We start from the raw sequence: 25,992 nt of genomic DNA, 5'->3' as shown, positions 1-25,992 counted from the left end.
AACAAAGACAGCACATGCCTTTCAGAAGGAAAGGAACTTTAATAAAATGAAGTACAAACTACATACTAGCTTTTATAATATGAAATTTTTGGAGGAGCTCCTGCAATTTGGGCTATAGTTGTAGGCTGTACACAGTTGCAAAGAATTCTGTTAAACAGAGGTTTCATTTGAAACAATAGTTAACATTCTTTCTTGAAACATAAAACTTGGGGCACTGCCAGTGGAAAAGATGTCTTTTTACAGCCAAAAGTAAGTGTCAGGTGTAATCACAGTATGTAGAGGATCTGTTTATTGCCAGTAGAGATCAGATCAGTGATAGCTCAACCCTGGCATGCTGCTTCCTAGGGGTGACCCAGTATCTGAAGCATCAGGGAAATCATCCCGCCAGCCACCTCTTGGATAGTGTGTGGGAATTCAAATGCTCTTAAGATCAGGTCGTGGAAGGAATAAAGACAGTAAGAAAAAGGGCACATGGCTGTTTATACCTAAATTTTCCTCTCCCCACCCTTCTCATCCCTTCCCCCCAGTGCGCCGCTCCAAAGCTGCGGATGAGGAGAGGAGCCACAAAGCCCGCAGGGCCCGGGATGAATACCGGCGGCAATCCTTGCGTGCCATCCAGAAGGGGAGAGTGGCTGGCCTGAGTAATTTTTTCCAGGGGACGAGCCTGAGTAAAGATCAGGAGATGAAACTGAACAACAATAGTGCAAGTCCTTTGCTGTCTGTCCCAGCAGCAGCCAGGTTGGTTTGTACTTGAGTGCCTTTGAAACAGTTTTCTTGTTAAATCGCTCTCCGGTCCCCACCATGTCAACAAGCTCCTCTTCAAGTGGCTGGAAATTCTCAGTCTTGCTTTGGCACTGTGACCAGAGAAGGAATGTTTTAAAAAATTTAAATAGTTTGTGTAAACTAAGCGCCATTTATTATCCCACAGAGAGAGATGGGTCCTTCAAAAGTCAGTATTAGATTGGTATGCAAACTTCCATATGGAGGAGTCAAACAGGCAAATTCTTAGATAAATCTTAAGCCTCAGGCCTAAAACTGCCTGCTGCTTAGCAGCTCTTTGAAACACTTTAGAGAGAACTGTCATACTCCGAAATTTCAGGAGGCTTAAGGATTTTTATTAGGCAAAATCAAGTGTAAGGATTTTTCTTAGGCAAAATAAAGCATCTTTGGTGTTTTTAATCTTTCATCTTACTATTTTGGGAGCTCTACGAATTTCAGAGTAGGTGGCAGAAAATCAAATAGTCACTCTACTCTTTCTCCAAAACTCCCAGTTTGAGGAGGAATCAGGATTGTACTCTCAGAGAGAAGCAGGATCATTAAAGTTACCATCAAAACAGTCATCAAAGGAATTCTCTCATTAGTTTTCCAAATTACTTGGAGTCTTGTTCAAATCAAAGTAGTAAAACAGTAGTAAGAGTGGCAGATTTTGAAAAGGACAGACTGTAGCTTTGACCTGAAATTCTGAGCTCCTGAGGGGAGATGACTTACTATACAATTTGGTGGTGCTAGATACAATCTTTTTTTTTTTTTAATGCCCTGAAAAAAAGCTGGAAAAAATCTGTAAAAAGGGGTTGATATTTATATTGTTCCTTGCTCTCATTCACTGCTAATTGTCTGGTTCCTTTCTGTGATTCCACAATTTCAATGCAGTAATGTCTGGGAGCGTCCTTCCAGACCCTTCTCCCGAGACGTCATCATCCGCTGGTTCAAAGAAGAGCAGATCCCAAGACGTGCTGGCTTTGAGAGGAACACCAACAGGATTGCTCAATGGTTTCATGGTAAGACACTGATATAATATATCAGTGACACTGATATATTTTAAGACACTGACCTCTGATATAATAGATCTTTAACCATACACTCAGGTAATAAATCATGGTGGCGTTCACCCCCAAAAAGGGACGTCTCCTGGTGTTGTGAAGCCCAGTGCCTCCTAAAACAAGGGGGCTGACCTCTAAATGTTTCCCCTGCTATAGCTAAGACCAATGTTTTATGACTGTTCATGTTATTTATCCATGATAAAAAAGGGATCTCTCTGGTGGATAGTGAGTATAGTATAAGGGGATTTTTTTTTCCCCTTCTAGAATTGTTGTTGATGTGAAAGCTTTTACAGTGCCTTCCAGAGGCCTTGAAAGACACATCTGAAAAATAGCTCTTTGCAAAGCTTGCCATCTAAACCATCCTGTGACTGGAGAACATCTGCAGTAGAATTAGAGAACTTCTGCCTCTTATCATAAAAACAAACAAACAAAATCATAAGTTTTCAGTTGCAGTGTACCTGTTACCTTGGCCAAATTTGGAAGACAACTCTGGGTCTCTAATCTATGCAAGTAAATGGAAGGGAAGCATGAGATTAAGAAGGAGTTACAGAATATCAAAATGTGTTTTGAACAATTGTCTGGGAAAGATTAAAAAAAGACTTCTGAGGTGATGGATTTAGAAGTAACTGGGTCTTACTTTCTTTATCTAAAAAGGGAGCCTTCACTGTTCTCTGTTCTGCCAGCCCATTCTCAGAAAGAGCAAGCTGACACAGTTGTGCTCAGCAGTTTTAGCATCTGTAGACTCTGTGGCCTGTGACTGCTGCAGGTACACACTCAGGTTGACACAGGCTGATAGTTATTGCCAGCTGGCTGATTTTGTGTGAAACAAGTAATGCCACAGTCATTTAGTATTAATCATCATTGCTAATCTCTGTGGATTTCTCCAAAACCATTGTTATGGATGAGTGTTACCTTTGCTGGGAGTCTTGGCAGGACAAACAGATACAGAACAAGTCTGGACATAAAATGAGACTCTCATCATGTAACCCTATGTTGGAAAATGGATTGCAACACACTCTTAGGCCTGAGTGGGAAGGCCTGTGCTGCTGTCACCTTTGGTGTCCCTGTTCTGCGGTCAAACAGAGCACATTAGTTTCCAAGGCTGCTTAGTTGTGTGCTTTTCATCACTGCTGAATTCAGACAGAAACATGAATGATATTCATATCACAGTGGTTACAGAGGATGAATGAGAGCCCTCTGCTTATTATATAAAGAGGTTGCTAAACACTGAATGAGACTGGTCTGGCTACAAAGTCGTTTTCAAAATCATTTCCAAAATAATTTGAAAGACTGATGATAGGCTCACTCTGGTTTTGCACCGTGGCCTTCAAATAGTAATATTACTGTAATTGTGCTTTAATTTGAAATAATTAGAAAGCAGTAATGACTTTAATCTACACAGATGTTTTACTGGGGCACTAGACAAACCACTTTGTCTTTGCTGGCTTACATATAATCTCTATAGGAGTGGATTTGTACATATTAGATCCACCATCATCTGTTGACTTGCTGTGAGATGGAACACTCTCTTATATTTCCATAACATATTCATATCAAACACCTACTGAATGTTCTGATAATTTTTTTCAAATATAGTATAGGATTTGGAGTTAAGTGTTTCGATACTATGGTAGATTCTGGTACTTGATTATGGATGTCTCAAGTCAGACCCATAAAACAAAATTCAAATGTTCATCAGCTCTAATTTGGTTCTCGGCTTCTTCCTTAAGAAATGAGAGATGTGCTGCTGTTTTCTGGAAATAAGATGATCCTTCATATTCTAAGTCATTCCACTTGGGTCATAATGATTGTTTCAGTCTGTCAGTTCTTTTGAAGGCTTTGGAATTGTTTTTCTAGTGCCACTACAGTTATAAAGTGTTTACACAGACAGGTTATTAGCAAACAAAATAAATATTTTATACTCATGGCTTCCCTTGGAAGGGAGCAAAGTATCAAAGTGAAGTAATGTGAGCTGTAACGTGCTGCAAGGAGAAAGGAAGCACAAAAGAACAGCAGGGAAATAGTAGAATGAGGCAATTGAATAATTAATGTAAATAGGCTAATTGCTTATGTGAAATGAACTATCTTGCTCTTTTACAATACATTGTCCTTCTTGACTGCTTTTTAACTGGAAGCTATATTCTAAAGATTGGGCATGTTCTAAAGATAGAAGGCAGCAATTTTTCTGAACAGATATTGCAGACAATAAAAATGAGAGATAATAAAGAGCATGTGACCACAAAGGGGAAACAAGTCTGATGAAGCATCATGGATCCATGATCATGGGTTCATGCCCAGACAAAGATTAAAAAAAAACCAAAACAACAAGTCCTTTAAAGTTCTTTTGTCCCAGACAATTCTTTGCATTTGTGAGGAATATGCACCAGCAGTTTCATAGAGTTTACTTCCAGGTGAATTTACTAATCTTTTATTTAAAAAATATTTTTCTATGGAATTTCTTTACATTAGCAAGACTTTCTGGCCCCTTAATTTAAAACACTAAGATTTTCTTCTCTGTGTGCTACTGTTAGAGCATAACATAGTGAGAAATTATCATCTCATTTAGTAAGCTGTCATGGTACCTTGATGTATTTGCCTGTAATTTTACATTACAGTTCTGTCTCCTAATTAAACTGGACTGTGTGTGAGTACCTTTCTCTGTTACTGCAGCTCCTTCAGCAGGATTTCTGTATCACATTACACAGAATGAAAAGGAGAGGTGTTCCTGAATGCAAAGTTCTGCCATTACTGTTTGGAAATGAAGAATCATTTTTAAAAAACAAGTGTTATTTGGAAGAAATCATATATGAAGGCTTAAAACTGACCCATTTTAAAGAGAGTAAGGAATGTCGGGTTCAAGTACAAAGCCCTTACATCTACAAAGGTTGTTCCTGCTAAGAGTGAAAGAAATTACAGAATCACAGAATTGTCACAATTGGAAAAAATCTCTAGGATCACAGAGTCTAATGGTCAACCAAGAGGAAACTACCATGCCCACCAGAGCATGTCCTGAAGTGTTCCATTTATACCATTTTTTAATACCTTTTACATATATTGTAGTCTGTTCCATACATGCTGCATCATGCTTTTTCCTTTCAGTGCCAGCTGTATATGTGCTAATTGGTTAGTTTATCCATGTACAAGGTGCATTTAGATTAGGTGGTCAGTTGCTACCAGCACAAGACATTCAGCTCACATTGTGTATCTTTAAATGCTGTATCTGGATGTTTCCTGATCACCCCCTCTAGTCCAACCCCACTAGGGTGCTTAGTGGACACCCTACCACTGGTATCCTGTGTGGTACCCTTTAAGGTTTGGAAGAATTGCTGATATCCTACTTATTGTAAGTCCATATCTGTTTATCAGCCATGCCTCCAACTCTTGTTCTTTTGCCTGCATAATTAGAATTACAGGCTTTCTGTTTTGCAGGCTTTACGGTTCATATTTTTTCAGCTTATGTTAGACTAAGTTATTTTTATTCTTTTATATGCAGTATTTTCTTAAAGCAAAGAAAATACTTGCATACCCACATTCAGAAAACTTTTACTGGTTTCTCAGCACATGGCCACCTCACTGGTCCTTCTGTCTGGCTCCTTAAAGTACTGAAACTGCAGTCCTATTGATCCAGCCTCAAGGGAAAGGCTGCAAGTTATTAATTCAACAGCTCCTTTGAAACAATGGTTTTTTCCTGCTAAAGGAACACAACTCCCTCAAACAGGGTATCAGCAGGGATGGTGTGTAGTCACACAGGAGGAAAAGGCAAGTGACTGCACAAAATTATGTTGCTGGTTTAGCTAAATTCCAGTTCACCCAGTTAGGAGCAGACTGTGACACTTAAACTGCTTTCACCACAGGAGACAAACAGCAGGAGGAGGATGAAAACAAAGGGAAGAGATTTCTGGGACCTCATAGGCAACTCACCTGTGTCTGCAACTTCCCCATGTGTGATGCTAGCATGGAGGCAGGCTGAGGTGGGGTGTGGGAAACAAATTTGGCCTTTCTCTTCAAAAATTAAGGGAATGATAACTCATTTCCTTCCCTCTTGGATTTCAGAAGGGTCGGCTCTTCCTTCTTCTCTTGGCCTTTTAGTGAATGGGACCATGAAATCACACAGTGAGGCATCTTTTTGGGGAGGTAAAACTCCAGAAGAGCTATGCAGATAAGTACACATGAGCATTGGCTCTAACTGGATCTAGCTGTCCAACACTGGCACCTGTAATATAATACACGATAATTCTTATTTCCATAATGGAGGACACAGATCTAAATTATATATAAACCTATGGAACATTCTGCAATCACTGCTTCACACAATTAAACACAGCCTGGGTTTTCCATGGGTGCATGTGGCTACTGTAAATTAATTCCAGTATGCTTGATAAGAAGAACCCTTTGTACTTGAAATGAGCTGGCTGGAAATATTTATAGCTATTTCAGCCCAAGATTCAAGAAAGGAATTGTTCATTTGTCATGGATCAGAGCTCTCTCTCCTATTTTCTTGCTTAACTGTGTGAGTGTTGACAGGGTGGGGAGCAAAGCTTTGAGAGCTAAGATGGTGGTGGCAACAAATGGTTCTGCACACTTGCTGTCTGTGTCCATATCCTCTTATCTTGTAAACTGGAATAATTCCATTGATGAAATTCAGCACAAATTAAGGACTTTTAACTCTAGACTTTGTATTAGAAATGAAGTTTAAAAATTCTGTTTGCTTCTGCATGGAACTTTTCCAGGACCTCAGATAAGTTGGTTCCTGAGTTAATCTAGAGAACAAGTCTCACAAGGAGCAGGTGAGGAATCTGGGGTTGCTTAATGTGTAGAAAAGGAGGCTTAAGGGGAATCTTCTCAGCCTTTACAACTACCTGAAAGGAGGATGTATTAAGGTGGGGGTTGTTCTCTTCTCCCAAGTAACAAGTGATAGGACAAGAGGAAATGGCCTTAAGTTGCCCCAGGGGAGATTTAGATTGGATATTAGGAAAAATTTCTTCACTGAAAGGGTTGTCAATCACTGGAACAGGCTGCTCAGGGACAGTGGTTGTGTCACCATCACTGAAGGTATTAAAAAGACATGTAGATGTAGTGCTTAGGGACATACTTTAGTGGTGAAGTGTTAGGTTAATGGTTGGATTTGGTCTTAAAGGTCTTCTACAACCTAAAAAAATATATAATTGAAGCCATTTCTGCTTACTAGTAGTAGCTTAAAGCTCCTAATTCAGATTATTCTGCTGAGAGTTTGAGCATAGCTGCTATCTCACCTTAATTCCAGTGCTGGTAGGAAATAAGGCTATTTAGTCACTGGTTTTTAGTGGCTTAACTGAGAACTGGGACAAACCCCAGAGGATGTCTGGAACTGGATCAGTGTAAGAGCAGCATGTTGTTGTTATGCTGCTGCTCGTTAGGCAGGAAGTTTTTCCTATCCCAAAGTTGCTCTCATTTGACTTTCAACAGTGCTTCAGTGTCTGGTTCACTTTATTGAGTGATTAAAGGTAACTTCCCCCTGAGGAACAGCAAATCAATATGCAAGAATGTTACAAACAGCAGCTGTAATTTAAAGCACTGTAATTAACAAAGTTAGCTTAAAATTCCCCAATTTAGCCAAGTGTGAGAGAAGAAAAATTAATTATCAATATTATCCTTAGATTTATTTTTCTTTGAGATGGATAAAGAATTATAGTTTCTGAAGGGCCTACAGAAAATGCCACAATCAAACTGCTTTGTAGAAATCTGTCTGGAACTGCTATTTTCATTTGAATATGGTAAAATACTCCAGATATCACAAGATTTAAATTTGTATCCCTCCTAGCAATAACAGTTCTAATGATTACTTCATTAAAAAAAACCTATAGAAAGACTGCTTCTAATCTCAGTAATGTCACCTGGAAGAGTCTCACAAATGTCAATAGATTTCAGATTTGACTGATAATGTACCCCAGAAATGGATGCATCCTTAAGCCTTACACAACTGGAATATTTCTGAGGCAGTAACATTTTCCTTCACCCATGAAAAAAGCATGAACAGCAAAGCAGACAGTAAATTTATCTGCTGCAACATCAGCTGTAAAATATGAAATCCAGGGCTCAATGTTAACTGTGGCTCTTATTTTTCTCCCTCTACTAAGTGAGCCCTGCTTTACTGTTACAGCTGTCATTTAGGTTTATGGAAACACATCTTGACAGCTTCTTCAGCAGTTGAGATTTCAGTGTTCTAGGTAAGCTTTATGTGCTTTTGAAGACCATCATGGGCACATGCATGTACTTGTATGCATGTAAAAATTTCCTACTTTTTGAATCTATTAATTTCATTATAAAAAGGGAGAAAGGTTGTTTGGTTACTTTTGAGTGTGGCAGGTTTTTTTTGTTAATAACCAAGGGAGGTGGTTATTATTGGAAACCAATCTGAGAATACATTCAACTGCCTTTCTTCTAATTCACAGTCAAAAATGTTATCAATAAAGCCTCCTGAAAAGTTTTTATACCTTACACTCATAAATTGTTTTGGTGATTGCAGAGCAATTTGTGCCGTGTAAATGCCATTATCAGCTGATACCTACACAGTGTATCCATGACATCGTGTCAAACTGGCCATAAACTGTGGACCAGATTTTGTAACAATAGTCTAGGTTCTTTCTGAGATTAATATTTACATTCTGGGAGCATAAAGCAACCCTCAGCCATCTCATGAAATAGAAGGAAACATAACACAGGAAGAGAGAAGCTGGATCTTACTGCACCCTAGTGATGCCACTCTGGTCCTTATCAACCTGAATAAGCCTTGGATGCCTTCCTGAGGCTGATGTATAATTGACCCCATAATCAAAAAGTAATTTCTTGTTCCTTATGGAGGTGGAGGTTGAACTAGAGGTTTAATGAATCTTGCTGGATGCAATGAAGAATCAAACTCTAGCTTCTCTGTATTCAGATAAAGAGCAAATTAAAGAGCATAGGTGCTTCAGTAGTCATCAGTATCAATATAAAAAGACCAGTGGAAAACATTAGCAACTCTAGCCAATTAGTAGCTTGTCAGAGGCTGTAATGTGATATTTTGTTTACTACCATGTCACACAATTAACTTCTAGACATTTCAGTGTCCATTCATTGGGCAAAGGCTCTTACAGTGAGACCACAAAATTAATGAAGTTGTATTCATAATTCATACCCAGTGTACTGAATGAGAAATCAATACTAGCCTAAAATAAAGCCATTTAAACTAACAATATGCCAGGAAGACTCTGAACATCTCTGATGCTCAAAAGCATGATCACCTCTTTGTTGGTATCCAGCAGAATTACAAAACTTTCCCAGACAACTGTCCATTTTGTATGACACTATTCAGGATGTTTGTTCACAGAACTCTGACTTTTGCATAAAACTTACTAAGCATGGATATGGAGAGATTTTCTCTTCAGTTTACATGCAAAAGATTTTGAGTATCTACTAGTCCTTTCTAATAGATAAAATCTGATTTCTCTGCTTCACAGTAATAAGTGTGAAGCTTGGTTGTTTTAAATAGAAATCCAAATTAATTTCCTTTATGGAAAGTAATTTAAGTGTGTAGTTAATATTATTTCTGCTGCATAGATGCATCATACAGAAAACTGGATCCACAGAAGTATCAGTGACATCTGCTGTGGTAAAGCAAATCCCATTGTCTTCCTTTTTATACCACTAGCATGATCACTGTCCTTCAATGATCTTAAAATGTGCTTTTATTCAGTACATCTCATTTATTTTTAAGTTCTTTTCTATGTAGGATTAGGGTATATTTCCTGTTTGCCTGAAGCTGTAATCTGTATTTGTGATTGCACCCAACTAAAATATATCAGCCCTCTCAAAGACAGTAAGCTCAGTTTTAAAGTCCCAATTTGAAGTGTTGAGCTTCACCAAAATTGGGAAAAACTTAGCTATGTGTTGAAGATATTCTTAAACATATTTTGGTTTTGTAATGAAGAAATTACACTTCTGTCATATGAGACAAATGGATGAGCTTTGTGGCAGTGTAGAGAAGGAGAGAATGCCTGGCTTTTTTTCTGCCTTTTTTTCTCCCCCCCTAGGGATGAGCTTGGAAAATGTCACAGCTGATTTTCTCTGAGTCTTAACCATTAGAAATTGGAAGCTTTTTATAATTTAGCTCATGGCTGGGGGTGCTTTTTTTCCCTTCTGGATTTTTTGAGTGGTTCTTGGAAATGTTCTGATAAAGGTAGGAGTAGCCATAAGATGTAGACAGGGCTGCTTTACTTCTCTTTGTCTTTTTATAGTCAATCCATGCATCATGCAGCCTCCTGTTCAATTAGCTCCTGATTTAATGTTCTTCTTGTTCATTTTCCTGCTTCTCACTTGGCTTCATGACATTTTCTGTAGCTTCTTATTAGCTAAATAATTTGCTCCATTTCTTCATTTAGTAACCTCAGTGGCTGTTCCATAGATGTTTCCAGCTATGGCAATAGTGGCACAGGAAAACTGCAAAAGGGACTTCATGTTGGTGTCTAACTTAAGCCTTTTGATAGGAAATCATAGCATACTGCAATTTCCAGTAATTTATTACTATTATTATTAGAAAGGTTTTTGGCAGCTGTCCATCCCTATCCAGTGTGTGGGGACAAAGGTCTGATTTTTAAATTTCTCTGTATTTCATGCACTCAATTACATGATGGAAAAGTGGGTATAATGGGTTGAAAATCCACCCTAGAATAAATGACTGAACAGTGGACAAGGCAAAACCAAATCAGCCCCACACTGTTCTGCCAGAGTTCAGGTTGGTTTGTTCTATCATTTATTCAGCATAATGTCATAGCACAGGCACTTGAGAATTTCCTGAGCACTGATTAAATCCCTTTTTCCTATAGAATATTTATGATAGAGCACACAAATAGTGTGGTAACCACAGTGGGCACTTTTAAAGAATGTCCCTTATGGCTCTCTGTTCTATACATCCTTAAGTATGGCCACATTTTTAGAAGAGGAGCTGGTTCCACAAAGGATCCAGTCTGCATTTGCAAACATAAATATTTGTTTGACTAAACATCTGTGTATTCCCACTTTAAAGACATTAAAAATTATTTACCTGTTCAGACTGTAAGTGAAACCATATATAATTAGTTGTAGTATATGGTGGTTTTCTTATGTCAAAATTACTTGAAGACAGAAAGAAGCATGTTAGTATTTAAGAAAAATCAATATATTAAGATATGTAGTGCAGAAGCAGAACATCATGCTAAAATACTGTATATTTTTTAGCATTTAATTTTCTAAGTAGTGCTTATGGAAATGTTTTGTAAAGTATTCCATGCTCGAGTACGTAATGCTTATTTTGGAGCCAGTAAAAGAAGTTTGCTGCTCTAAAAATTTGCATAGTTTATCCTTCAAGGTGCAAGTTCTTTGGTTGTCTTTTGTGTTTAGCACCTGTTGATTTGCAAGTACAAGGATTTCTTCTGGGTTTCAAAATAAAAAAATCATGGTGGTTAAATATAGACATCTTGAGTGAAGGGAGAAGGGGCAAACTGATAAAAATGCAGTTTGTGGCAAAAATATGAGGAACCATTTGAAGAAAGACAAAAACAGTGAAATAAAATGTCAAATTCTACTATGCAATTTGATTAGTCTGGTCATATTTTCTGCCATCTTCATGCAGAGAAAAATGAGGAAAAGACATTATTTTCACTGAGATAAGAACCCACTGTTCACAGAGAGGTACAAATGGTTTTGGTTACAAGTTGTTTTCATACTTAAAGCTATGAACTGAAGCCTGACTTTGGTTTGTTTTATGCATGTCTCTGAATGTACTGAGAAATACTCAGTACTCAGTATTGAGTATTCAATCCCCTTAATCAATCTGATTTAGGATATCTTGGATTTGTCATTAGGATATCTGCTTAATGTTGATTTTTTTTGCTGCGAGTGGTGGTTTTCTGTGATGCCCCTGTCCTGGTCCAGAAATACCATGAAAATATCTGAAACAATTTTGTCAATTTTGAAACAAAACCCTTTCCTTTTGAATTGGAAACCTTTGCTATTGAATTTATATTTAATTTTTTTTCTGCTAAAGAAATTGTGCATCTGTCAGGCGATGGTGATGTTTATTTTTCATCTGTTCCATCGGCTGTAATTGTGAAATCTTATTCTAGAAGGAAAACTTAAACTGTCTTAAACTTAAGCTGGCTTCGGCAGTAGTAAGCCTGGTGTCATTTTTAAACGCTATTTTTGCTGAAAGTGATGGAAATAGGACTGAAGTATGATTCTGTAAAGTCTTACAGACTCTTTCACTAATTGAATGATGAGACATGTTTTTTCCCAAAGCAGGCTCTGAGACTGGCAGTAGTTTTAACACTTGCAATTTTTCACACTTGTCTTCAACTTGCAGGAAGTGGGAAATGGCAACATTTACACAAGTAAGTGAGCAGTGTGAAGTTCCAAATGCAGCTTGCTTGGCAAATTAGAGAACTTGCACTCACTTCTGATTCTAATGCCTTCAGCACTCAAAGTGTCCAGTGAATGATGATTTTGAGCTGCAGTTTCTGCTTCTATATAGTTGTGTTTTTTTTACATTCTTTTTTAAAGGGGCCTGTGATTTAAGGAAGAATTTCCTCATCTCACAAACTTTTTTTCAGTTTCTGTGTCTTCAGAGCTGTACCTCCCAACTCTCCTTCAGTACCTACCCATCAGTCAGTAATGGGCTCTTTGAATCCCAGCCCAGGCTATTTAGCAGTAGTGCTATTCCATGCACTATCCTTGTCTTTGGTCCAAGTGGACCTGGAGTGTAATCTGGCAGTGTTGCCTTAGAATGGGTTGGACAGAGCCAAGGAAGGCTACAAAGAGACTGCCTTTAACTGATTTTTCTGCCTTCCCCTTTTACAGAAATCTAAAGCAAATGATGATCTCACTGAGGGCTTTCTTTCCTTTTGTGCAATTGGTTTGGTAAAAGATCAGTCTTGCGTGTTTTTTCATGTCCATGCTGCCCTCATAAGTATTTAGGAAGAACAAGGACTTAGGACAAATGGAATTATAAGAACTGGATCTCAGGAGGGCTTTTGTTCTTTCTCCCTCTCCTCCCACAGATCAGCTTTCTCATCTGTTTCCTTGATTTAGATCTTATTTGCATATTAGATTTTCTCTCTCGTTTTCAAATGTAGCAAAATTTGAGATTTTAAATGAAAAGTAACAAGGTGAGTAATGTAAATAAGTGAAATGTTTAGGAAGTGCTTGCAAATGATGCTCCCAAGTTAGAATTTCCCTTTCTTTTCCCACTATTGCTTCTCAAGAACCAAGACTGAACGAATGCAAATAATTTGTCTGCCTGGAGAAAGGATGGTGAATACTGGCCACTCACCTTCTGGAACAGTGCCACGCTTTTCAGTTTTCACAAAAAACACAATCTTGATGACTACTGGACCAGAACAGATGTGTTTCATTTTGCTGGACCAGGACTGAGTGCATCTCAGCTTCTTTGCTCTGTGGTGTTTTAGTACCACACCACTGCACTATTTCTTACCCTGTCAGGCTGCTCTAATGAGGTATTTCTGTGTGCTTCTACAATTAAACAAATATTAATGTTTCAGAAGATTCAGTAATGTCTTGAGATCTACTCTGTGTGTGTCACATCAGGCACGTGTCACTATACAGATAGCTGTATAGTTTGCTACCTCCTTCACATGTAAGAGAAATAAAAATTCAGTCCCAACTGTACCATAAGGAGGTGAATATATCCTTCAACAATATTTCCTGCAAAGTTTCCTGTTTGGATTTGTGTACTGTTATTTTCTCAAAGCATGTTTGTTTCTTATTTGCAGTTTGAAGACCTCCTCATGAATTTGCTATTTTTCATGCTATTTCTATTTGCAGGAAATGTCAAATCTCTGTAACAGTTTCTATGTTGTTTATATAGGCCTGGAAGTATTTACTGTTTGGTCTTTTCAATGTTTTTACTTTATTTTTTGTAAGAAAACAGCACTTTCTTATATTCCAGTCATCCTATCAGCAAAGAAACAAATATAATTTACAAGAATATTTTTACTGTTCATGTAAGGTATCCTATTTATGTGCTTGGAACCTCCCTGTTATTGATCTTCCATTGGCTTTACTGGAACGTAGAGATTTCCAACTTCAGTTGGGGAAAACAATACAAAATTAAATATTTCTGTCAATTTGCTCATCACACCTGCTAAACCCCACAGAGAACATATAGTTTGATAAGCCACTGAAAACAGAATGGTCGACTATTCCTTTTTTTTTTTTTTTTTTTTAATGAGCTTTTTTTGGAAGCTGTTCAGATGAGAAAAGAAAACTCACAAAACTTAAGGGATAATACCAGAGGCTTAATGCAAGGATTAATGCTGGTCAGAAAAGCCCATCTCTAAAGGAAAAATCAAGCAGCATAAATAGGAGATACAAGGTTCAAGGTCTTCTGCACTACCTTTTCTCCTCTGGTACATGACAATTAATAATGTGGAGAGTTTGAAATCTTTGGTTTTGTCCTGGCTAATGCATTCTACAGGGTGATCTGAAAGGAAGGAAAGAAAGAAACCAACACTATGCTTTGAGGAGACATTAACATAAAAATTTATAGCTTTATTATTCCAGTGGTGTATTCAGGCAAGTAATGCAAACGCCCATCTTTTATGTGCCACGCTGCTTGTTAGAGAATGGGGTGTAAATATTTTGACAGTGACTGCAAAGGGTTTTTACAGTATTTCTTAGTTTGGATATAGAATGAACTCTAAAAGAGACAATTAAGGCATAAATTTTCTGCAGCATGCATAGGAAATGAATTGTGAGCCACGCTGGCAACAGTGAATGTAGCACATCTGATTTTCTGCAAACCTGAAAGAGAATACCCATTATAATTGCATTACTCATTTAGAGAGAATTTTCAATGATTCCCAAAGGAGTGAGGCACCCATTTTCTTCAGAATTGCAGTAGGTTTTTAATTGCTCTAAGCAATCCCAGCCTTAGGGAATTAAGAAAGATTCTGAGATTTGAGTTTTCTTTATTCTACGGTTTAATTTATCCTGACAGAACAGAGTCACGAATCCACATTATTAAAAAAAAAAAAAAAAAAACAAAACCCAAAAAAAGGAAAAAACCAACAAAACAGGCTTATGTATTATTATATAGGAAACTTTTCCTTGGTGAATTTCTCCTGAGCTTAGGGAAAAGAAAAGGTAGAGATTGTAGAAGAAAGAAAGGTTGCAAATGTGCATTTTACTTGTTTCCAAGTGATATCTAAATACATCACAGCTTTGCCTCCCATTCTAGTTTCATGAAGACAGGAAGGTTTTAGTTTATTTACTCATCTTTTAGGTTTTGGTTTTTTATGTCCTATTGCGCATTTTTTCTCTATTATCAGCAGAGAGGCCTATGTGCCCTTATGTAGTAACATTTATGGTTACTGTGCTATTTACTAGGACTGAAATCAGATGGCCAGCATACAGCAGAGAATAAAATATCTGCCTTCTCACCAGCTGTAAGTAAGGAAATATTTCACAGCAACTCAGCACCCACTGGCTCTTGGGCTCTTGCCATGACACTTGTGGCCAGGTTTTGAAAAAAAACAACACAGTCATTGTGGGTTTTGTTTTGCTTTGCTTTGCTTCTTGTTTGTTTGTTGTTTTGGTTTGATTTTAATTAAAACCAACCAACCAAAGCAAAACAAACCCACCCAAGCCAGCCATTTATTTTGATGCCCTAGATGGGAACAGAACTCTTTCGAAGATCTAGTCCCATGTGAGTTTATCCTGCATGAACAGCAGATGGTGAATAGCTTCCACAGCTTTGTTTCTATTACCAGTCATCTTTGATTTACTCCCTTGCTTTGCTTTTCAGCCTTTATTGCTTCTATTCTGAAACAGAGGCAGAGATATTGTTATCTCTCAGCCATAGCTTTTCTCACACCATACAGCTGATCTCTTCTTTCACTATTTGTTTTGGTGCACTATTCAAACAAGTATTGTGATTAAAAGGGGTGGGAAGGATGAAGCTTTTTTGGAGAGTGACAAACTGTAAGATCCTACTGCTGCAATATTTGTGCATGTGTGTAATTGTCCATGCTACCCCTGCTGTAAGTGCTGGAGAAATTACAAGGTATGACCTGGATATATGTGTTATCCTTTGGTTGTTTCAGTTCAGATCAGTCTATAAGCTGCCATAACCAGTAACAGTGTTCTTGAAATTGTACATTGCATAAGTAGTCTCAAGTCTAATATAAAGAATTCATTCTAGACATCAGAGTTTTGTAGATTAATTGTGTCCTTCCCAATGAAAAAGTGTAAGTTTGTTCAGTCATCTGAAGAGTCCACATATAAACTTGCACCCATGGGGTAGAATAAAAAAAAATAAAGAGAGAAAACTATTGCTGTGTGTGATGTAGAGATTGTTTTTCCTTGAGAGCATCAACTAAAGGTGCTCCAGTTCTTACACTGCAGGGAAGCAATCACTTCATCTTCCCTGCTTTTATGCTTTTGATCTTTCTGAGTGGTTTAAGGCTCTGGATTTCTCACCTTCTCCTAGACCCAGTTGCCAGTATTACACATTTAAGCATTTGTTTCAGCCCTTTGCTGTCCCACCTTATTACAGGATCTAAGAAAGGTCAGATTTACTCTAAACCTTTGTTCCCCAACTTCAGTTTTCATCTTAGCTTGTGGTTTTGTTTCCTGCGTAGATCTTCCTTTTGGGCTCCAAAGGCCATGACTCCAAAGTCTGCTCTCCATTAGGTTCATAGATCAGTTTTCTTGTAAGCTGTTTCTGCACTACCTGGCAGTGGTTTATTTTAGTGCTATTTTAGAGCACAGGCTGTCAGTTCCTCCTAAACCATACTGGCTGCACTTGGATTAATCCCTTGTGAAGTTTTGTTTACTTTTCTGGTAATTTCTTTCAAAGCTAATTGCCCTCATTCATATTTTGGCCCCAAGTGGGATGGTCTTTTTACCCATCTTAGATGATTTTTTTCCTATTCTTATTGAAAATATGTAGTAAGAAAAAAATTATCATGTATATTCCTCTCCTTAAGAGAGAATTTTCTGCTATGATTAAAAATACCCCAAACACTAAAATCTGTTCTATACAAATATCTTTTTAGGCTTTCATAGTGGTTTGTTCTGAAGCTTGTTCAGCATTTTTGCCAAGTGAGGTGTAATCCAGCTTTTGACTCTGAAATTAAGTCCCAGGGAAAATTCATTTGGAAATTAAAAAAAAAAATTAAAAATTCTTTATTTTCCTTTGGGAAACATTTGATTCCAAATGGTATAACTATAGTGACATGTCTGTCTATCTCAGTTTTTCAGTTTAAAAAAATATGAGGGATTGGCTGGTGCTTAGCAAACTGATCCTTCTAACTCTTGTGTCATTTTATCACTCTTTCAAATTATCAAGTAGATCTAGTTGTATAATTGGACAAATATAGTCCTTTACATTATTCAGGTGTTATCTGCTAATTCCTCATAATTCCTTGTGTTTACTCATTTATTTATTGTTTACACTTGCTCTGGGTATAATGTGTCTCTATGACCTCTAATGTGAATTATTCCTGTAACAGTTGCCAGGAATATTTGTATTCAGATGGGCTTTGCTCTCATCCCATTGAAAACAAGAGGGATCCTGGTATTGGCTTCTCTGTGGTTTGGATCCTGCTCCTCATTTTGATTGGTGGCCTAAATCATGCCCTTCCCTAGTTAGATGTCTTAAGTTGTATAAACAGGATGAATCCCTCTCCTCTTCATTGGGTACCTATGAATATTGGTAATTGTTCAACAAATCAATTTTGCATGAAGTAGAAAGCTTTTCATAACGGTCATGAAAGCCCATTTGGCACGAATGCTCTGGTTAATATTTATTCATCCCTCTCTCTGTGATGCTTTTGCTCTGTGAGTACAACCTCATGCACCAGTGTTTGAGATCAAGCTAATGGAAAAATATGAAAAGAGAAAACACCAGCTGAGCAAATAGTTTTTGTTGAAGGTGGGTAAATGTATGGTGCTGGGCTCTGTTTGTACCTCCTGTCCCTCTAAGCCCTTCACCTCTTGGTATCCATAAAAGCACATAGGCATATTAACATGTATTGATTATTAAAGGCCAAATTATCTTTCTATATTGACACGGTTATTACACCTGGTACCTTACACCACTGGTAGATTACAACAGTGGGCACTATATAACTTTATATAATCACAAAAGTAGTTTTAAACTTCTAGAATAAAAATCTTTCCTTGATTATGAAGTTTATCAGCTTTTCTAGTTTGGATTAATGCATTTTATGGTATTCTCTTGGCAAACATTTATTTCTGTGTCTCAATCTCTTGAGTTCACTCAAGGATGTATGTAGAATAATGCTGAGCAAAGAGTGGGAAGCTGGAAGTCTCATTGCATAATCTTTCAGAGTAGCATTTTTTGCTATTGAGTCTGCTGTAAACTTGGAAGGCAGCATCAAGATTTCTTAGCTGTGCCCACTGAATTTATAATGGACTCTTCTGTTTCCATGTGAGCTTAATGTATTCTAAACGTTAGGAAGTTTTTTTCTCTTTTTGGAAGATTGGTGGCAATAAAAAGAACATAATTACAACAGAAGTGTTAAGACTTGCCTATCATCTGTAAGTTGTCATTTCAGGCACTCTATTTAAAATTGAAGCTGTTAATTAGGAACATGTCAGTTGATGATGAATGTCCTGTGATTTGAAATAGCAATCTTCCAAAATGTCACCCTCTTGCTAAGAATCCAAAATCTTAATGTGTCTGAGCATTGCAAAACTGGAATGATTGAAGGGAACATGTGGCCCCGTGTAATGTGATAGGGGCAAGCAGTTAATTCTGGGGGCAGGGGGCTAAAACTCAAGCCAGTTGGCAAGGTTTCCATGATTTCAAGAGGAGTTATTTACACCTTTGCTCCTCTCCCAGTCAAAACTCTGCTGCGCTTTTACAGGTTGCTATAGACAGCAGCATTTTGTATACACTGAGAGAAAATATTTGGCATGACAGGTAGAAGACGTTTCAGTGGTTTAGCAAACTGCTGCCAATGCACAAGAGTGTATTATGAGTCACATTATGGGTTAAAATTATGGTAGTGGTGAGTGCTTGATTAATTGTGAGGGATTTATTTAAATGACTGATTTACAAGCTTGTGCTTATGTGAAAGGATTCCTGCTTTTGACACAGTGTTGCTTTACATCAAGTGAAGTATGTTGCCTTTTTACTTTCTTTAAGAGATTAGCAACAATTAGAGAGGAAAATTATCTTTCAAAGCATGAGTGGTTTCTTTTCCAGATAATGTTTCCAATTAGTATCCTAACTAGCACAAATCAGAGCATCAGTGATTCTAAACCTCTTACCAGAGCCTTGGGAAACAAAAGTTTCTTGACTTCAGTTCAAACAATTTTAAATGTTTGTGTAGGGGTTTCACAGATGTTGTTTATTTCTCTACAGCCGTCTCAGGAGTGAGCCGTGCCACTCTTTTCAAGTTGTCTTGAGAACAGTATCATGTTTTTTCACAGGGTGGAGGGAGACAGCCATTTCTGCAACCATCATCCACTGAAAAACTCAACCAGTGAAAAATAAAATTACTGGAAAGCAGAGAGAGGGAGGAGGTGATGGGGAGAGATGGTTTCTGATGAGCTGTTAACAGAATCAGGAGAAAAAAAGGGAACAAATCAGCTGGCTGATAAATTATTACATCATCTATAGCAGAAAAGAGAATTAAACCAACCAACCAACCAAACTTGTCTGGGAGTGACATAGTTTTTCCCATCTACTCAGTGATTAAAAGCACCCTAAACAGAAATAAGATCTGGCAAAGAACATGACATCAGGTGGAAGCCTGCAGGGTTTCAGGTCTATTGGTGGGAGCTGAGAGCAGGCGAACAGATTGTTTAGCATTGACCCAATTGATGCTAAATAGATTTTGTATGTTCTGCCTCATAGTAATGGTCATTCAGACCCTAGAAATATCCCAAGGATAATGTTCACTATATAATACCCAACTCTTTTTACAAACCCTCTGTTTTTCTGTGTGCTACATTGTCTAGGCCACCTAATTCCCTAGCAGGGCTGCATAGCAGTTCTGACACTGCTTCGAGAAGGGGGAGTTGTAGCAGCACCCAGTTCCTATCCCAAAAGTCATCATCCTGTTTTCAATCTAGAACTGCAGTATAAATATTGATTATTTAACTTAATACAGTATTTGCTGGTTGTGGAACTGTTTATCCTTTTCTGTTTCATCAAATGCTCTGAGTTTGTTGGTGTGGCTCATCTGCATGTATTTATTCCTAGCAGAGATTTGTCCTGGAAGCAGGCATCATAACCACTCATGAAACCTTTCATTGGATATCTAAATACAGGCAGGCCCAAATTTTTATGAATTGGTAATCCTTGGGCTTTAGTTATTTTGAGACTTTTCAGTACTTGGACTCTATGGAACTTTCTCTAGGACGTGTATAGCATTCTGCAGTGAAAATGAGTTTCAGTAAATATTACATGTATTGGTTTGAGAAAGTTTAGCTTCACAGAGAGTAACTTTGGAACATATGCATAGATGACATTTGTGCCATCCTCACATCCAGGATAGCTGCATTCAACATCTGATCCTGATTAAAGAAAGGATCTGGTATTTCACAGATAATGATGTGACATGAACTTACTGTCCTCTAGGCTTACCAGGCACATTGGAACCAATTTTTTCTAGGTGGATGGTAAGACCTGGTTCAGTGCTGGGTGTAATTCTGATCATACCTTTTATGTGGTCAGAATTATCTCTTATACCCTGCTTGCAAGCAGAAGTACCTGCAACTTTGGTGTTTTATCCTAAGATCAGAAGGAAAAAAGAGATATGAAGAATTTTCTAACAGAGAAGAATAAAATGGGAAAGATCTTGGAAGCTTGCTTTCTCTGAAAATCTGTATTTGCTGTCCTTCTTTTGCCCTGACAAGTAAGTTTGTCATACAGCAAAGGAATGAATTCACCTATAAAACAATTTCTTGGTGACCAGGATATGAAAGAGTTTGTTACCCATTTGATTTTGTCTGGAGTTTGTTCAGAGAGGTAAGTTGGCTCATAAAGAAAATGACCACAGGATGGGATGCAAGAAGCTCCAACTAATTTTGTCTTTTGTCCTGGAACAAGGTGCATAACTATTATTGTTCATTATGAACTGTAAAGACTACCTCACTTCTGATCAACAAATACAATATTCAGTATTTTCTTAGTGCTGGTGCTCTGTTAAGTTCATGGCTACAGTTTCTAACTACAGGGGACTAATACTCTGATATTAAGCCTGAAATGCCCCAGAAGGAAAGAACTCTGATCTTTGTTTCTTGTTTTCCTCTGACAATGTTCCCTAGAAATGCAGCCCTGTGAATGAGTAATCTAACATACCCATTTCTGTTAGCAGCTCTTTAGTTGCAGGATTTTATTTTATTTCTCTGTGCTTCAATTTATCTATATGCATCCATGGATGGATGTATTTACAAAAGCAGACAAATTCTTTTTCTCCTGCCACTTGTTTTATGTTCCTTCTTTAGGAACTACAAAACAGTTGCAAGATAACACAGTCAGAAGTACTGCAAAACAATTCCCAATACCAGCAATGTCTTGCAAATCCAAATTGCACTGCCAAACCAAGGTATTCTGCTAAATGATCCCTTGGACAGAATTTGCTGGTCTGATGGGCCAGTTGCATTTATGCACTTCCTTTGAAAAGCATTAAGGATGGGGAAAAGCAGTTCTTAATCAGATAATTAAAAATCATATCCTACCAGACTCCATCAAAACTCTTAGAGCTATTCTTCAGAAGCAAATAACATAAATATTGTTGCCATAGCTCCAGTTCCTCCTGTAAGCTTTCCAATCTGGAAAAGTTATGCCATTTTTATTTCACTTCTGCTCTCTATTTGCTGCAGCTGATTTATTCAGACAGGCCTGTTATCTTCCTAACCTAAGGGTTTTTTTTTTTCTTGCCAGGTATTATCAGCCGTCAGGAGGCAGAGGAGTTGTTGATGAATAAATCTGAAGGGACATTCCTGGTACGAGTCAGTGAGAAAATCTGGGGCTATGCTTTGTCTTATCGCCAGCAAACTGGGTTCAAACACTTCCTGGTTGATGCTTCCGGGGATTTCTACAGCTTCCTGGGGGTAGATCCAAACCGACACGCAACCCTGACAGACCTGATTGATTTTCACAAGGTAATGTGCTAGTTAGAGATCAATAGCTGAGTGGAATGGATGAATAATTTAAAGAGGAGCCGTGTAATTTGAAACTAGACTGGAAAGTAGAAGTAACCATAGTGGGGAAAAGAATATACATGTATGTTCTACAGGAAGGCTGGCTGGAACATTTGGAGTTTGTGTCTTTTGTTGCTGTTGATCAGAAGCATTTTTGCTTTCTTTCAAGTGCTTCAGCATGTATTTCTGTCCACTTCTAAAAGATTATTAAGCAATGCGTGCTCTCCTGGGCTAAAAATGGACTATTAAGGGCTGACAGAACTAACACTTTTTGAGCCTTTTTGCAAAATCGGATTTGAAACACTACAGAAAGGTCTTTCAATGAATTTTCAGCATTTTTCAACCTTTGATGTGGGAGCTGTGAAGTACAAAAGTGAAGGAGTGGGGCCCTGCAGTATGGAAGGGAACGTGGAGGAATTCTCTTTTAGGGATGTGCTTAAGGGTCATTCCTTATGCAAAATAATCTCAAAAGAGTAAAATACTACTCATCTTTGACTTTAGATGGCTTTGCTTCTAACTTCTATTTGTTGTTTCCAGGCTGTGACTGCTTCTGATACTGTAGGTTGTTATTTTCATCTTGCATCTCTCTCCACCTTTCATCTGTTCTAATAATGCTTTCATCTTGGCCACTCTTACAAATCCTTTATCCTCTCTTTTCTAGTTCCCTTTCCTTTTTTTATCCTTTCCTCACGCTTTTTTCAAAGTAATTCTACTAATTTTTTGCTCCTCCTTTTCTTCACAGCTTGTAATTTTTTCAGTATTCAGTCTCACAGGCAGATATTATTTTTCTTCTAATTTCCCTTCTCTTTTAAATAATTCTTTTCTTTTGCATCATTTGCAACATCTCTTCAAACCTGCATACTATTTATTCTAGCTGTAACCCTTATGTTTAAATTGCTATTAGCAGCATAGTAGAATTCTATTTTGGATTTTATCAACTTAACAAAAAGGTGAGTTCCTTAGAATTTACCACTTGAAGGAACAGCTATTATAATGGTATCCTTAATTAAAAACAGCACAGATGTTCACTTACTAAATAGGATGTTTAAGTCCCACCCCACAAATAGATCAAGAAAAATCCCAAACTCATTCAGATTCAGTGAAAATTATTAATTTATTCTGGAAGATTTTGCTTGGCTTCCTGTTCTTCACCTTCTTTCTCCCATCTTAGTTACTGGCATGGATGCACAGAGAGGTGGCATTATTTAAAGACCAAATAAAAAGACAAATAAGGTTTGCCTTAGTGTCCCCTCATGGATCACTCTGATATTATATTCTCACATGTGAGGGTAGCAGATGTCACATTTAGCCAAAAAAAAACCCTCCTGTCCTAAGTTGATGAAATTTTCTCTCAATGGCTGCTTTGGCAGTCAATCCCTCTCACACTCTTCTTTCTCTATGCCAGTTTTTATTGCTGAGGATGACATTATATGCTACAAAACATCTTTTTGGCCACTCTGAGTCAACCAAAATAAAAATGAACTAACATTATTTTTCATCTTGGCAATCAATTGTTGGCATGACAGACTTGGCAGAGGGTATTTAATTAATGAGAGTAGGTGCTATGCCCTAGCAAGGGTAACATCTTTGACCTCTGTGATCACTCAGAAAGCTGTTCCTGTTGTGTGTGAGCACTCAACGTGTTGCTCTTGCTCAGTCTGCCTTGGGAAGCTTCTTTCATCCCACTAAGGACTGGTGTATGTCTGTTAAATTAACCCCTGGGAACATCCTTGGTAGGCATCTCTAGCTGTTTTTCTTAAGTATCATAGCAACTGAAAGGTAGTACAAATCACAGCCTTTTTTAAATGCTGTTTGATTTCACTGATGCTAGCACAAGGTACTGCTGGCATAAGAGATAAAGCACAAGGGAAATGAAGAGCTGATAGGATCCTTTTGCTTGTCTGTACATATTTTATCAAGCACTTACTCATAACTGATCATCATTTACAGATGAGCCTTATTGCTATCAGTTGCTTTTCTTGGAAGACAGGGAAAGGCTTGGAAATCTGTGAGTGATATTTGAATTTGATTTATCTTTCTAGGAAGAAATCATCACATCCTCAGGTGGGGAGCTACTACTGGAGCCATGTGGACAGCAGAAGAATCCACCGGACTACAGCCCTTTATTTGAATAACTGACTGACAGGAATGCATTCTGGAGAGCTGTAGGAATAGATAGCTATAAAAATAAAAACTCAGAAGTAATTAATAAACTTCCAAAGCCACTGGTCTTGTGGCCAAAATGTATGCCCTTTAGAAGGCCCAAAATATTTGTTTTGCATCTGAAATATCATTATTCATATTGCTAATATTTTAAAGGTGAGGAATTACTGGCAAATTACAATGAGGACTATTCCCAGGAATTCTGTGAGGGTTGTGGCCAATTGCACTGAACACTGTGTTCCTATCTTAATTTCCTAATGTCTGAGATTGAAAATGCAAAATGCAGCAAGAACTATGGCTGGGACTTATTCATGGAGTGTTGCATGAAGTACCTATATTGGTGAACATGGTCTTTTTTTAAAGCAAGGTTCATCAGTTTCTGTTGACAATCTCACTATGCACTGATGCACTTCTAATAACAAGAACAGAAGTCTTAAAACATTCTTTTGCAGTTTGTGATTGCTTAAGTAGTGAGGTGTAGCTGGAATCTTGCCATTGTGCTTTTTAATTCAGGCCTACAAAATTTACCACAGCAGTGACAAAATAAGGTAATGGACATTTTATTTAGTTTCATGCAGCCTTGGAAAGAATTTTGTTTCTGGATAGGAAGTGGTTAATTTATTCTAAACTAATCATTCTAATAAAGCAGTATTTTTTGCAGCGACAGCAACAACTCTCACTGGCCTTGTCATGTTTTCTGCTTTCTGATGTGCAGAATACATGCTGCAGATTCCTAGTTTTACTTTGCTACAGGACTAGACATTTTCCTCAGCTGAGCTATGTGTGAAGGTGGAGGTGGTTTGGGAGTTTTGTTAAAATGTGCAAGTCACCAGGGGCTGGATGCTCAAAATGGGACACAGCTCTGCAATTTTGAACATAGTAACACTTATGTAAGCCTCTAGTAGGATCAATAGTCTCCATACTACAAGCCTAGTACGTGTGATCTGGGATCAGAATACACCTGGTACAGGCACACAGGGACATTGAACCCAGCTACTCACTATGTTTCAAATATGGACTCAGGAAAATACTCACAAAATCGGTGTTTTTCCAACAGAACGTTCATGAAGTACAGTCTACCTCTTCCAAAGAGCCCCAGTAACTACCAGCTGCTTCCTCTGGGAAACCATCACTGCCCTTGCTCTCACTGCATGGCAGAAACCACCAAGCCTCAATTAATTCCCGGGTGAACACGTCCCATTACAGAACAATTGGACTCCTACTTCAGAGGAGAATGGGAAGGGACCTTTAAAGATGTAGGTATGTCTTAACTTAGCTCTGAGGTCAGAAAGCAGCAGGACTGGGGGTCTAAAGGTGGTACTGAGGAATTAAAATGTTATTTCTACACCTGGACATTTTCACTGACTGTCCTTTAAATGCTGCCTTCTCTTCAGACAAGGTGCTAGGCATGCTAGAAGACATGCAATTGCCAGATTTTTTGGAAGATTACTCAAGCCCACTGTACACTTTGAGATTGTTCATAAGCAGAATATTGAAAAGCTTGTTCCATGAAGAATTAATGTCCAGAGACTGATAATACAGCTATTGATTTCAAGTGACATGCTTCCCAGCAACTGCTTGCATTTTGTTTAGCTGGTCAGGTGGCATGGAAATATTGGCTCTTTAGCTAATATGTCCTCTTGTGATGTAATCACCATCTTGACAGCAGCATCATTTTCATCTCAGAGCACGCTTCCTACTTTTAATTTTCTAAATTTTCCTGTCTAAATTCCATCCATTTCTCATTCTAGGTTTCACCTAGCTTTAAAATAAATCCCTTGTAAGTTCCCCTACAAATGAAATTACATGGAAAACTGCA

General features: G+C 37.9%; 1 protein-coding gene across 2 annotated transcripts in view; it reads left to right on the top strand.

Moving 5' to 3' along the window:
- The window catches only part of SH2D4B (SH2 domain containing 4B), a 56,420-nt gene extending 30,902 nt beyond the window's left edge, over nucleotides 1-25,518 (top strand). Inside the window, exons 4-8 of one of the 2 annotated variants that reach the window (XR_011726841.1) lie at nucleotides 528-738; nucleotides 1,651-1,778; nucleotides 21,751-21,971; nucleotides 24,053-24,329; nucleotides 25,231-25,518. Coding sequence is in view for 1 of the 2 variants with exons in the window: in XM_071749297.1 (XP_071605398.1) it covers nucleotides 528-738; nucleotides 1,651-1,778; nucleotides 21,751-21,971; nucleotides 24,053-24,145 (653 nt within the window). In the remaining variant the exon portion in view is untranslated. Of the gene's footprint in view, nucleotides 1-527; nucleotides 739-1,650; nucleotides 1,779-21,750; nucleotides 21,972-24,052 lie in introns of both variants that reach the window. The other variant, XM_071749297.1, reaches the window with a different exon arrangement.
- The last annotated feature ends 474 nt before the right edge of the window (nucleotides 25,519-25,992 follow it).

The sequence above is a fragment of the Heliangelus exortis genome, chromosome 7, assembly GCF_036169615.1.
Source record: "Heliangelus exortis chromosome 7, bHelExo1.hap1, whole genome shotgun sequence".
Lineage (NCBI taxonomy): Eukaryota > Metazoa > Chordata > Aves > Apodiformes > Trochilidae > Heliangelus > Heliangelus exortis.
This window is presented reverse-complemented; position numbering and strand designations above follow the sequence as displayed.